This window comes from Dreissena polymorpha, chromosome 2 (genome assembly GCF_020536995.1).
Source record: "Dreissena polymorpha isolate Duluth1 chromosome 2, UMN_Dpol_1.0, whole genome shotgun sequence".
In the NCBI taxonomy this organism is placed as follows: domain Eukaryota; kingdom Metazoa; phylum Mollusca; class Bivalvia; order Myida; family Dreissenidae; genus Dreissena; species Dreissena polymorpha.
The window spans coordinates 111,502,519-111,515,951 of NC_068356.1; the positions used below are offsets into that span (position 1 = coordinate 111,502,519).

The window sequence follows — 13,433 nt, forward strand, 5'->3', positions numbered from 1 at the left end:
CAGACTTATGACGCGGCTCTTCCTTTTTTACAAGAGGCCCGTCTTAAAAATTCTTTGGAAAGGCTTACCATGACGAAATTAAGAAAACATTACTAGAATGTGGTGGCATTTCAGTTAATTAAGGTTGTTACAGATAAAGGTGTTTTTCTTTATTTACGTTGTGTTAGCTCTTAATTTTATGTCAGTAACAGGAAACACTATGTTTAGACCCGTTTTTTTGTTACACACAAAACTTCTAGTACATTTTAACTGAGTGGTAAAAGGAATAAAGTATAAAGTATAAAGTAGTAGCTCACTGATTGTGCATTTTGGGAATACTCTGTTTAATATGTTATTAATATTTCCTCCATACGCATTCAATTAAATGTTCAAATGACGATCATGACCTCAAAGATGCCATCGCAACGGATAAAGTTTGCCATCATTCAAAATGTTGATTTATGGAATAAAGGGAATTATCTGACTGAGATATTTTTACATTTCACCATTTAGCATTTAAGCAAATGTTTTTATCGTGACCATGACGACAGCGATGGCATCGCATTTATTAAGTTGTCATCGCTTACAACGTTGAATTCCATGGTAATTGTCATGACGATGAAGGTCAGGGTGGTGAGTTTGCTGCAATTGAACAGCAATAATAAGAAGACGATGATGAATATACTGACGACAACGAGGGCGACGATGATAACGATGATGATAATTCTGCTAAAAGGGATTAAGATAATATAATTACTGGTGCCAATATTATTGTTGCTGCTGCCGATGATTTTTATTATGTCGAAGACAACTTTGGCGATGGTGTTAATGATAGCAACGTTGAATCCGACAATTATGATGATAATGCCGGTAGGAATGATGAACATGATGATGATCATGATACAAGTGATGACATTGCTGCTGATGGTGATAATGCAAATGACGCTGATGCTGTTTTTTCATTCTGTCGCTTTTTCCGTTTCAGCTTCGGATGCGTTTTTGCTGCATACGATGATGATGATGTATATTAGGATGATGATGATGATGATGATGATGATGATGATGATGATGATGATGATGATGATGATGATGATGATGATAATGATGATGATGATGATGATGATGATGATGGTGGAGGTGTAGGTGGTTATGATGATGATGATGAAGAATAAGAAGAAGAATATGATGATGATGGTGTTGGTGGTGGTGGTGATGATGATGATGATGATGATGATGATGATGATGATGATGATGATTATGATGATTATGATTATGATGATGATGATGATGATGATGATGATGATGATGATGGTGTTGGTGGTGATGATGATGATGATGATGATGATGATGATGATGATGATGATGATGATGATGATGATGATGATGATGATGATGATGATGATGATGATGATGATGATGATGATGCTGATGATGATGATGATGGTTAATAAGAAGAATATGATGATGATGATGATGATGATGATGATGATGATGATGATGATGATGATGATGATGATGATGATGATGATGATGGTGATGGTGGTGGTGGTGTTGGTGATGATGATGATGATGATGATGATGATGATGATGATGATGATGATGATGATGATGATGATGATGATGATGATGATGATGATGATGATGATGATGATGATGATGATGATGATGATGATGATGTTGATGATATCGTTGACATATCTGACGAGGACGATTATGATGATAATGACAACGACGAAAAACGATAAAGAGAAATATAATTATAAAAGCGGTTTTGTGCTTGAAAAGATGCCTAATGGCCGGGCCTCTTTTCTCTTTACTCAACATCAACAAGTCACGTGGCTGCGACTCCACCCTTGGTAACTGACGGAGACGCGGAGGTACATGGGTGCCACTCCATGTTTCCAACACTCAGTTGAATATACATCATTGGGGCTGCGAGGATAAACGCTAATCATGAACACTTTACTTCTAGCGGGACTAATATTCGCATTAATTGGTAAACTTTTTATCATGACTAATTAACTATTTTGTATTTATTTAACTATTTATAAATTGACTTTGATTTCTTTATTTTCAACATTTGAGTAGTTATTACGTGTATTGATACGATTTTAATAAATAGGATTTCAAAAAATGAAAGAACATTTAATTTACATACGCTTTATGTTGCAATAAAGAAAAACATGATTCAACAGTATTGTGTTCATTTGCTCACTATATTCTCTATTTGTTATGTTAAAATCTTCATATACTAACCTCTAGCTAAGTAGTTTTCTTACATAATACATATCCATCTATCAGCGAAACTGATCCGTCATCTACGTAATTAGCCATCCTATAGCATAGATGATTTTCTATAATTGTATAATTGCGTCCAGTTTACACGTTTTTCAATGACATTATTCTACGTAATGTTCATGCCTCATATTATTCTATGATTATTTCAATTTTACGTCAGAACTCCACTCACCACCATTCATTCTTTCGTTGTCCGTACTCTTCCTATAAAATGCCCAATTATCTTTCAGCGTTATGTAGCGCGTCTACTACCACCGTGGCTACCGAACCCACAACTACGGCTCCGCCGGTCACAACTACCAATGCAGCGACGACTTCCGGCGGAACTGCCGCCACAACTACCGGAGCGGCCGGAACTACCGCTGGCAATAATGGCACGGTGCGTTTATTTTGACAGTTTTAAGATTAACGAAAATTTATATGCAATAGTTTGCTTTTCAAACCGACTTGTGAAATCTATCTAAACAGGTAGCTTAAAAAAATAAACGTTGTTTTTTAGTAGCAAATACAACTTTTTCCTGGTATGCTAGTTTGTGTACTAAAACTTAAGAGTACGTCTATCATGTTTACTAAGTTGTTACTCTGTATTAGTTACATTATTAGCTTTGCGAAAGTTTAACTGTTTACCCAACTACTACTGCTGCCTCCTCTTTTCAGTGGTCAAAGTTATCATTTATATTTGTTTCAGACTCCTAACTCTTCATCGATGACTCTCGCATCACTTATCACAGTGTCCCTGTCTCTTCTGGTTGTTCGGATGTGTTAAAGAACCATTCACACAATCGCCGGAATCGTCGCCCCATCCGTCACAAAGCGTTGTCTGTGATCTCAACATTGCATGCTCTTATCTTAAATCCAGTTACGAATAATGTTTTTATTTATAAAGATATAAATTACAGATTAATTTATTTACATTAATTAATTCAGACTTGTTTTATGATTTATATTGACTTTTATGCAATTAACGTTGTTTTTGTTAACCACACGAAGCTAAATAACACAGCTTTAAACAAGTTTAAGGAAGTTTTTTATCAAATCTTCTTTTCTTGAAAAAAAAACGTGTAATTTCATTAAATAATGTATTGTTTTCGAGCATATTTGAAAAAGTATTGTTTATGACTGCCGATGTATATTTGTAAATCACTTACCAAGGTTAACACTCATCTAAAAAATGAGCAAAAATTCAAAGTTGAGTCAAAATATCGACTTAAGTATGTTTGTGATACTAGGCCATGTACTTGTGATAAATCTATTCAAGTTGAACGTACATTTATTTCCTGTGAGTCACCTTATATAAAGGTCATACTTTATATGAAGAGGCATTCGTTTTGTCTGGACATTTCTTGAAATTTCACAATGGCCGTCTTAAAATAGACCAGTACGTGTGCGCATGCGTGGACTCTAAAATTGGAATCGATGAAGTGATCAAATCACTGAACAGAAACAATTTAGATCTACGTAACGCTTTGCTTAACTTTATTATTTTGTGTTTGTAAAATGCGTACGCATTATTTTATGTCAGTAATTTAATAAATATATAACGGAAAGGATGATGTGTTCATTTTTTATTGCAAAAAACTTGCTTCGAAATTTCTAACGTGGAATGACGGACTTGTTTAAAGATATAAATTGTTTAAATCGTTAACCGTACGAAGTTAGAAAATTTTAGTAATTTGAACAAAAATCATTTATTATAGTGTGTACCAGTTGGTATAAATATGACTTTCGGAGTATTTATATATTACTAAGTGATATCAACGCACGAATGTTGTGGATTCCACAGATCAATAGTTTTACGCACGATGGTCGGTCTTTTATTTTAACATAATACTCTTTTTATCTTTCTGTAGAGATACCTAAAATAAATCAGCGTTAAACTACTCTTTAAACAAAACGAAAACGATTAAAACCACAGCACGAGGGCACTATATAGCTCCAATTTCAGCTACATACATTTGAAATAAGATCATAAAAGTTGCCAGAGTGTATGGCTATTAACTACCCCAATACGATACATCGCAAATTATTTCTGATATATATGCATTCCTTTCAGTTCTATTAAGCGCACACGTTTTCTAAGCACTTATGCTTCGTTCATCAGTAAACTATTACTTATTCGCAAAAATCTTCATTGCGAATGAGAGTTGCGACGCCTAGTTATTGAATCTTACGCATCAAATCTTCAAATGTTTAATAAATGACAGTAGGAAAAAAGAAAAGTGGTACTTATTTCTTAATTTGTTAAAGTGATATTATGGGCATTTCTCACTGTTAAATAGAGCTGAAAAGAATTAACAGGTCAAAAGAGTTAGTTAAAATGTGGTTACTGACTAATTATCTGCAATTCATCTTGCTACCAGTGGTTTATAAAAAGTATATATTATATTCGATATTTTACATGACAAGCAGTAGTAGTAGAAGTAGTAGTAGTAGTAGTAGTAGTAGTAGTAGTAGTAGTAGTAGTAGTAGTAGTAGTAGTTTTTGTTGTAGTAGTAGTAGTAGTAGTAGTAGTAGTAGTAGTAGTAGTAGTAGTAGTAGTAGTAGTAGTAGTAGTAGTAGTAGTAGTAGTAGTAGTAGTAGTAGTTTTTGTTTGTAGTAGTAGTAGTAGTAGTAGTAGTAGTAGTAGTAGTAGTAGTAGTAGTAGTAGTAGTAGTAGTAGTAGTTGTAGTAGTTGTAGTAGTAGTAGTAGTAGTAGTACTAGTAGTAGTAGTAGTAGTAGTAGTAGTAGTAGTAGTAGTAGTAGTAGTAGTAGTAGTAGTAGTAGTAGTAGTAGTAGTAGTAGTAGTAGTAGTAGTAGTAGTAGTAGTAGTAGTAGTAGTCGTAGTAGTAGTAGTAGTAGTCGTAGTAGTAGTAGTAGTAGTAGTAGTTAAAAGATACTTGTGATAATATTTTGGAAAATATAGTACTGTATGAGCCGTCAATATGCTCCTTAAACACCTATACACTCCTTAATCTCATGTTTGAATCAACATCATAGCAGAGGAGATTGTGACTTCTTATGTTTAACAGCTTATGTAGCATCCATCACATAAAACGCAGAATACGACATATCAGTCAGATTTAACATGGTGATCGACTGCAACTTATGCCTGTCTGAAATTGAATCCACAATATCTTGTTTCTTACTTTACAAGATCATTTTTAAAGAAACACAAAATAGCGTTGATTTACTACATAAATAAGCTATGTTCTTGTTTATATTTCGTTATATAAAATATGAACTGTGTATTTGTAATATTTCATCTGGACAACGCTCTAAATAAGTCGCACTCATATTTTTCACAAAATATAAAATGCCTTCTTTTCTTTGTGGTACACTATTAAATTATTTTACTTTAACACGATATACTGCCTTTTTCGATCATATATAAAGAGACGGGTATAATGATGAATGTTTATAATGCTTATGATACTTATATTAATTAAACGGCGTTCATACCAAATATAGGCAAATTATATCCAATAGATGAGGAGTTTAAACGTGTCATTGAGATTACATTACACTAAATCATTGTGTATCCCTCCGTGGTCCATTCGAAAGTAGTGCCTATTTCTAAAGAGTTCCTTTTCTCTTCTTGAATATAAGCCATTTAACAATGTGAGACATGACTTTTGTGGTTATTTGTAATATCCTGTATGTGTCTGGAGTACTTTGATGCCTTGGATTGGAAGCTAACTTAAAAGATGAACTTTTGAGGGTGTGTTTTCTATTGTGTGGGGCTTTTGTCGAAATTAGGATTCCGAAACACGTTTTTCTACGGTGGGTTCATTCGACATCGATTTACTTTCTTAGAAGTTGCGAAACGGTATGTTTTTGATTGCAGTTATTGGAAGATGACAGATCCATCTTTAAAATGATACCAGGTTCGGAAAAATTGATACGTCGGAAAGGCAAGAAAAATGCTGTGAAAGTTGTCAGTTTTATAATGGGACCCTATGGGAATCGGAATTAGTGTAATATAACCTTTAAAAAGCACATTTACTGCAATGTCAAGGTCACATGGATTCGTCTGCAAGCGAGACAAGTAGAACATGAATTTTAATGAATGTTTTGATGATTTGGGTGCTAAAATAGATGATAGGTGTCAATATTTTGGTCCAAATGGATGTTTTAGGTGGTTTTAGACGGTTCCGTATGGGTGAGGGACCTGGTATGGACAAGAAAGGGTAACATTTCCAACAAATCTTAAATGTAAATATTATTATGTCCATAGATTGAAGTTTCAGGTGGAGAGCAAGATGAAAAATATGCAAAATTACATGCATGCAACCCATTTATGCCATTTTTCTCTTTGTTTGTAGGCCTGACCGTTTGTCCTTGAGCCGTAGATGGTCAACAATCCGCTAGCTGTCTTGCTCTGACTGGTGCACTGGACATGATTTCAATGTGAGTCATCATACTGATTGTTTAATTAACACATGAATTTCAGTTTGTTCGTTAAAGTACTAACTTAGCTGTGTATTTTTACAGTGGACGTAGTGGTGCGGTGCAGGTGGTAGACTAGGTATTTCCATATATACACTATGTTTACAGAATTGCGGCCAGTGGAGCAACATAGCTGATGAGTTAATAGCACTAGTTCTTCAGACAAATAACTTTATTTTCAACCTATAAAGCATATTTAGCTGTAGTTGGGGCCAATTAGCTGTAAGATCTGGCTTTTGTTCTGTTAAGCCCTTAGAGTAATGAATTTCAGAGTGAAGACCATAGCGCCTTTTCCTAGTCAAGTATCGGGCAGCTGTATGTCTTTTCAGAAATGCACATGTCTTTTTAAGCATGTCATTGTGTTTGCTTTTAATAAGATAGGCAATAAACTCATAACCTTTAGACAAATGAGCATCTGTAAATTCAGATTTCACTATTTCAGAGTCAGCCAGACCATGATTGAGCTTAAGGATTGTGCTGCGGATGCAGCCTGTGCAGTTCCGGGAGAAAGTCACTGTCTCGGGCAATGCGGTCTGGTATCAGGTAAGCACTATTGAAAGCCTCACACTTTTGGGGGGTCTGAAGCCTTGTGCTGTCAATGCGATCTGGTTCAAGTACAATAAGAATGCATTCTCAAAGCAGTACTTCATCAGATATGGTTATCTCAAGCTTACAGTTCGCGGGCAGATATGACTTCGATTTGTTCTTGCTAGCAGAACCCCTACAGGCCAAACTATGCGTTAAGCACTATTTTCCACAGCAACCCTTGCAGACAGAAAAACAATACTTAAAATTACTTCTGGCATTTAATTTCTAATTTCCTACATATCTCTTTTGTATGTTTGTTTGCCCTTTTTAACTCTGACATGCCATCTTGCTCACATTGATGGAGCATACCTGTTTTTGTTTAGAGCCAAGTCCCCGGCTGCTCGAGTTTGCCGTGTCAATAATGAGAAAGCCATGGCATGATGTCTCCTCTATGTGTATCCTTATCTCAGTGTTGAACATAATTGCCAGTTTCAGGGGCCTAAACATTTTATTTTATTAAAGGTCTGGATGATCCTTGCCTGACTGCGGGTTTGTGTACACCTCAATCCGACTCTGTGTCCTGAACAGAGGCCGCAGTGGTGCAGCGCTTCTGGACGATCCATCAACATCCTGAAAGGTCAACACTACACCAAGCTGGGAAAATTGATCCTGATAGTCATCCCCAGGTAGTGGAATGAATGTTCACTGAACTACAGAGGAATCACACCCAAATGACTTTCCTGCCACGACATTAGTGTGGCCACTCGCGTAGGAATTCCTTAGCAAACATGCTCTTTTGCATGGTGACTGTGGACATTTTTGCAAAACTTACGCTTTCAACACTGGATTTTAAAGAGAATACTTAATAAAATGTCGCTAACAGGACTTATTTATATGAAAGAGACTATCTGGATGCGCATTAAGTGTCACTTTGTGTCGTAAGCTGTTGAAGGAGCGATTTGCGCCTTTTTAAGTGTTAATTTTGGGTAGCCGGCTTGTATCAGCTTGAAAGCTGAAAATTATGCCTCTCATCATAATAGCATTAATTTTTGTAATTGCAATGTGTATGTTTAGATTGTAAGTGAAGCTTTTAATAATAATTTTCTTAAAAAACATGATTTTATATGCTGTCAGTGAGTTTTTTATTGAAAAAAGTGCTTAAAATTAAAAAAAAGTCTCCTATTTCATCAAGAAAAGTACACTGATTCACAATCAATACATTTATTTGGGCCTTTTGCTGATATATTGGTGAATTTTGCATGCAATGATACCGGTTTTTGCCATGAAAGTTACGCGTAACAATAATTGGAGACGCAAAATCAGCTGTCGTCACTTAGACTAAAAATCATGCATTCCGACTTGACTGCGGCCAATTTAGTCACCGCTTTAAATTGCCATTTTAAGGCCTTTACCCCCATCCGAATGCACTGAAATTGCATATTCATTGTGGAAATAGTTGAAATCTCATGTGGAGAAAGTTAGAAAAAGATAGGACAAAGTTGAGTTCCCTTAAAGGTTACATTACACTAAATCATTGTGTATCCCTCCGTGGTCCATTCGAAAGTAGTGCCTATTTCTAAAGAGTTCCTTTTCTCTTCTTGAATATAAGCCATTTAACAATGTGAGACTTGACTTTTGTGGTTATTTGTAATATCCTGTATGTGTCTGGAGTACTTTGATGCCTTGGATTGGAAGCTAACTTAAAAGATGAACTTTTGAGGGTGTGTTTTCTATTGTGTGGGGCTTTTGTCGAAATTAGGATTCCGAAACACGTTTTTCTACGGTGGGTTCATTCGACAGCGATTTACTTTCTTAGAAGTTGCGAGACGGTATGTTTTTTATTACAATTATTGGAAGATGACAGATCCATCTTTAAAATGATACCAGGTTCGGAAAAATTGATACGTCGGAAAGGCAAGAAAAATGCTGTGAAAGTTGTCAGTTTTATAATGGGACCCTATGGGAATCGGAATTAGTGTAATATAACCTTGAATAGAAGTTTACAAAGGGACATAATTGCGAATTACCCATATTCTTAAGTATGTAAACCAATAAGCTCCCCTGATATTTTCAAAAACATTGTCAGGTCATGTGAAACGATTACTATCGTGTACTATAAAACTCTCCCTGTAATATCTATTCGCAAAAAAATGAGTGGAAAAAAAACAAATAACGGTAGCGTGAAAAGTAAACATGTCATGTCACCTAGGCCGACAATACACAACTTCTTGTGTGTATTAGTTCGTTTCACCACTTGTTTACCACCTTAACCAATTGTATAAATCTGGATAACTCTTATCCAGCGGATACCGTTTGGTTATCTACAACTTTAGGATATCTTTTTTGGTTAGCGATTGATATCCGAACAGCTGCATGTCTTGGATAAGTTTTGGATAAAATTTAGCCAAGGTATTTAACTTCGCTTATCTTTATCCGAATAAATGTTATCTTTTGGAATGGCTTAAGTAATCCATATGTATAGCACTGGCTACTGCATACTTATTGTCTTAGTTCCTTTTTATTTCGTATTTAAATGCCCGTATTTAAGCGTGTTTTGTTAGAGATAAGACCCTTCCATTAGACACCACTTGACAACACTGGTTGCACGCAGTACAGGGACCAATCAATGCCCATCAAAAGCACACGCGTTGACATTCCAGTTCAGTTATTTTCTTAACAAAGCTTAATGCTCTGTCTCACAAATGTGCAATTTGATGGAAGAAAACTTTTCAGAAGATTATAAAATATGTATTTAAAAAAAAACGCGGAGGACAATCGAATGTTCTCAGCATTTATTACACACTGGAAATACAGATGCTTGTAGCCCAAGTAATCCCTGGATGAGAGATGTCGAATACAAAAAATACTCAAAGTATTGCTCGTACCAAACCAGGTAGCACAGTTCGCATTTTCTATATTTAAATATTAAAATAAAGTATTTGAATAAGCACAAAGTGTTGATGAATTCACGCGCATATAATCCTTACATGCATTTTTACGACATTCTATACACGTGTATGTGTTTGATTTCGAGTATACCTCGCTCTTATTAATAATAATGTGTACTAATTATATACAAGTTTTATTTGGTTTATTGTGTAACATGCCTTCTTATTCAATATCGTTACCTTGGTAATGAGTGAACTTGCGGACACCTATAAGGTATATTATTTTTTATGTTTTCAGGTTTTCAGGACTACCACTGGTTTTAACTATTGTCTTAGTATTACTGGTGACCTTTCTGTGTGCTATCCTGTTCGCCTTTGGGTTTTTTATCGGAACTATACCACGAGCGGATCGTTTTACTTTACATTAGTTACATAAAAATGCAAGGTGTTGACGAAATGTTTCCTTTTTTGCCACAGTGCTTTACAGATGAAACTCAATATAATTGTCCAATATATCTGTATAATTTATTCTATTGTCCGCATTTACGATGTTCTTTAGGGAAAATATATAGGAATTCCGTAAGTTATTAATATTACGTTAGCATATGGCTCCCTCATGTTTATGTTTTTTTTAACATAATCGTGTGTTATACAATTAATCATTTCTAAAACCAAAAAAAGTCATTTTTGGTAAACAAAACATGGGATCCGACTAACAGTAAGCTTTGATCCGAATCTTACGGAATGTATGGCCCCTCAATACGGTATATGCCGCCAATACAATATATTATCTTTATTGGGCGCCACCCTGAAGTCTGCATATTTCAAGTTTGCCACGGTAGGAGGAGGTATTTTGTTATGTATGTTGTTGACTGCATGCATTAATTATATACTGATGGTACGCATACATATGTGTACCATACGTATCCATGTGTAGGTGATGTTTTATGGTGCTTAGTGACGTTTTGTTCAATGTTCGACCAAAACGTGCTATATGCATTACATTTCATACGTATCGTGTTATTCTGCATTCTTACCCATAAACAACGTTCATCGTATATGTACATGAAATTTATACTTAAGCATAAGTTTTCATTATTGTTTGTAGTTAATACTATATCAATCACTATTGTGTTACCTTAAACTTCGACTAATTATTAACTTTTAAATTGTGTCATCCCTTGTAATGTCTTTGAAAATATTCCAATATGACACGTGTTATATGAAATTTTCTAATCATTTAAGGATTATAAATATCATTCAGTAAGAAAAAATTATTCATATGGTCAAGGTCATGTTTATTCAGTAATACAAAATAAACACAAATAAAGTGAAATAAAAGATTGCATTAGAATCTTAAAAAGAAGACTTAATTGTTTCTCACATATAAAAAATCAAGCATTATCGGTAGAATGTATGTCATGATTTGAAAATATACATAAATTTGTGATTACACATGCATTGCAAATACTATTAAAAGAAATGTGCAGTAATACAAAAGACATTGTTTTAACATAGTTCATTATTTTATTACAATATCTTTAAAACTCATCGATCATCCCAATACATATCATGTTCAGGTTTGTATTCAATACATATTTAAAGACATCACGCATATGACCAGTTGCTTATATGGATTGTACAATATTTAATTAAATATTCAAAGCTATTTTATTTAAATTATACTTTGGTATTGAGGAGATCTTTATTGAAAAGAACATTCTATTTTTAAAACTCAAAATTTGAAATATTAATTTGTCTTGCCAATCATAGAATTTGGAATATCATCGAGCGTGTGTTATTCATTCAAACTCTGTTTGCATAATCTCAGTTCAGATAAGTACATGATAAAATTGATATTTTTAAAAACATAATCACCAGCTCCTGCGCAATTTTACCGGGAAAATTTTATCAGTATCAATTTTATTTCCTTATGTAATGTTATTGTTAAACTGTTTAATAACAGTCATTCAACATGAACACATTACATGAGAAAACTGATTGCCAAATACAATGCAAACATAAATACGAACTAGCATATTGAGCATTTATATTGAAAAAATGAAATAAACAATTCAAGCTATGAACAGTTATTTCTCCCTAACGTAATTTTCTGCGAAATAAATATTACTACATTAACTTTGAGAATAATTAACTAGAGTGTAAATAATGTTTTATTATAGCGAAATAAGGAAAAATGCCCCACCCCCTGGTGGCCATGTTTTTCAACCAACCCAAACCATTTTCACACTCGTTTAAGATATAATTAGGATGAATCTTCTGACAAAGTTTCATGAAGATCGAACAATAAATGAGGCCTCTAGAGTGTTAGCAAGGTTTTACAAAAGCCATATATAGCTATATAAGGAAAAATTCCCCGCTCCCTGGTGGCCATGTTTTTCAAGCAACCGGAACCATTTTCATTCATGTCCAAGATATCATTGGGATAAATCTTCTGACCAGGTTTCATGATGATCGGACAATAAATGTGGCCTTTAGAGTGTTAACAAGGTTTTACTATAATATCTATATAAGGAAAAATGCCCCGCCCCCTTGGCGGCCATGTTTTTCAACCAACAGGAACCATTTTCAAACTCATCCAAGATATAATTGGGACAAATCTTCTGAACAAGTTTCATGAAGATCGGACAATAAATGTGGCCTCTAGAGTGTTAACAAGGTTTTACTAAAGCAATATATAGCCATATAAAAAAAATGCCCCGCCCCCTATTGGCCATGTTCAAAGCAACCGGAACCATTTTCGAACTCATCCAAGATATCATTGAGACCAATCTTCTGACCAAATTTCATGAAGATTGGACAATAAATGTGGCCTCTAGAGTGTTAACAAGGTTTTACTAAAGCCATTTAAGGAAAAATGCCCCGCCCCCTGGCGGCCATGATTTTCAACCAACTGGCATCATTCTCAAACTCGTTCAACATATTATTTGGATGAATCTTCTTACCAAGTTTCATGAAGATTGGACAATAAATGTGGCCTCTGGAGTGTTAACAAGGTTTTACTATAGCCATATAAGGAAAAATGCCCCGCCCCTTGGCAGCCATGTTTTTCAAGCAAACGTACCATTTTTCGAAATCATCCAAGATATCATTGAGACCATTCTTTTGACCAAATTTCATGAAGATTGGACAATAAATGTGGCCTCTAGAGTGTTAACAGGACAAATGTTGACGCCGCATGACGGACGACGGACAAAAGGGGATCACAAAAGCTCACCATGAGCACATTGTGCTCAGGTGAGCTAAAAAGCATACAAACAGATCAAATATAAAACACAATATATGAACAAGAC

At 34.8% G+C, this 13,433-nt stretch overlaps 1 protein-coding gene and 1 long non-coding RNA gene across 2 annotated transcripts; both read left to right on the forward strand.

Annotated features, from left to right (window-relative positions):
* Window positions 1-1,814: 1,814 nt before the first annotated feature.
* LOC127870409 (spore germination protein 270-11-like) lies at window positions 1,815-3,824 on the forward strand. Its single transcript, XM_052413014.1, has 3 exons — window positions 1,815-1,975; window positions 2,508-2,656; window positions 2,966-3,824. The coding sequence occupies exons 1-3, from the start codon at window positions 1,933-1,935 to the stop codon at window positions 3,041-3,043; spliced, it is 270 nt and encodes an 89-aa protein (XP_052268974.1). The 5' UTR covers window positions 1,815-1,932; the 3' UTR covers window positions 3,044-3,824.
* A 2,551-nt stretch (window positions 3,825-6,375) lies between these two features.
* On the forward strand, window positions 6,376-8,456 carry LOC127870411 (uncharacterized). Its single transcript, XR_008044803.1, has 3 exons — window positions 6,376-6,664; window positions 7,146-7,246; window positions 7,754-8,456. It is a non-coding gene; the product is annotated as an uncharacterized LOC127870411 (long non-coding RNA).
* The last annotated feature ends 4,977 nt before the right edge of the window (window positions 8,457-13,433 follow it).

Bases quoted from the DNA above. Each gene is read 5' to 3' on its own strand.
- LOC127870409 (XM_052413014.1), top strand. From the start codon at position 1,933: ATGAACACTTTACTTCTAGCGGGACTAATATTCGCATTAATTG. The intron at 1,976-2,507 runs GTAAACTTTTTA...ATTATCTTTCAG, and splicing joins ACTAATATTCGCATTAATTG to CGTTATGTAGCGCGTCTACT. The intron at 2,657-2,965 runs GTGCGTTTATTT...TATTTGTTTCAG, and splicing joins CCGCTGGCAATAATGGCACG to ACTCCTAACTCTTCATCGAT.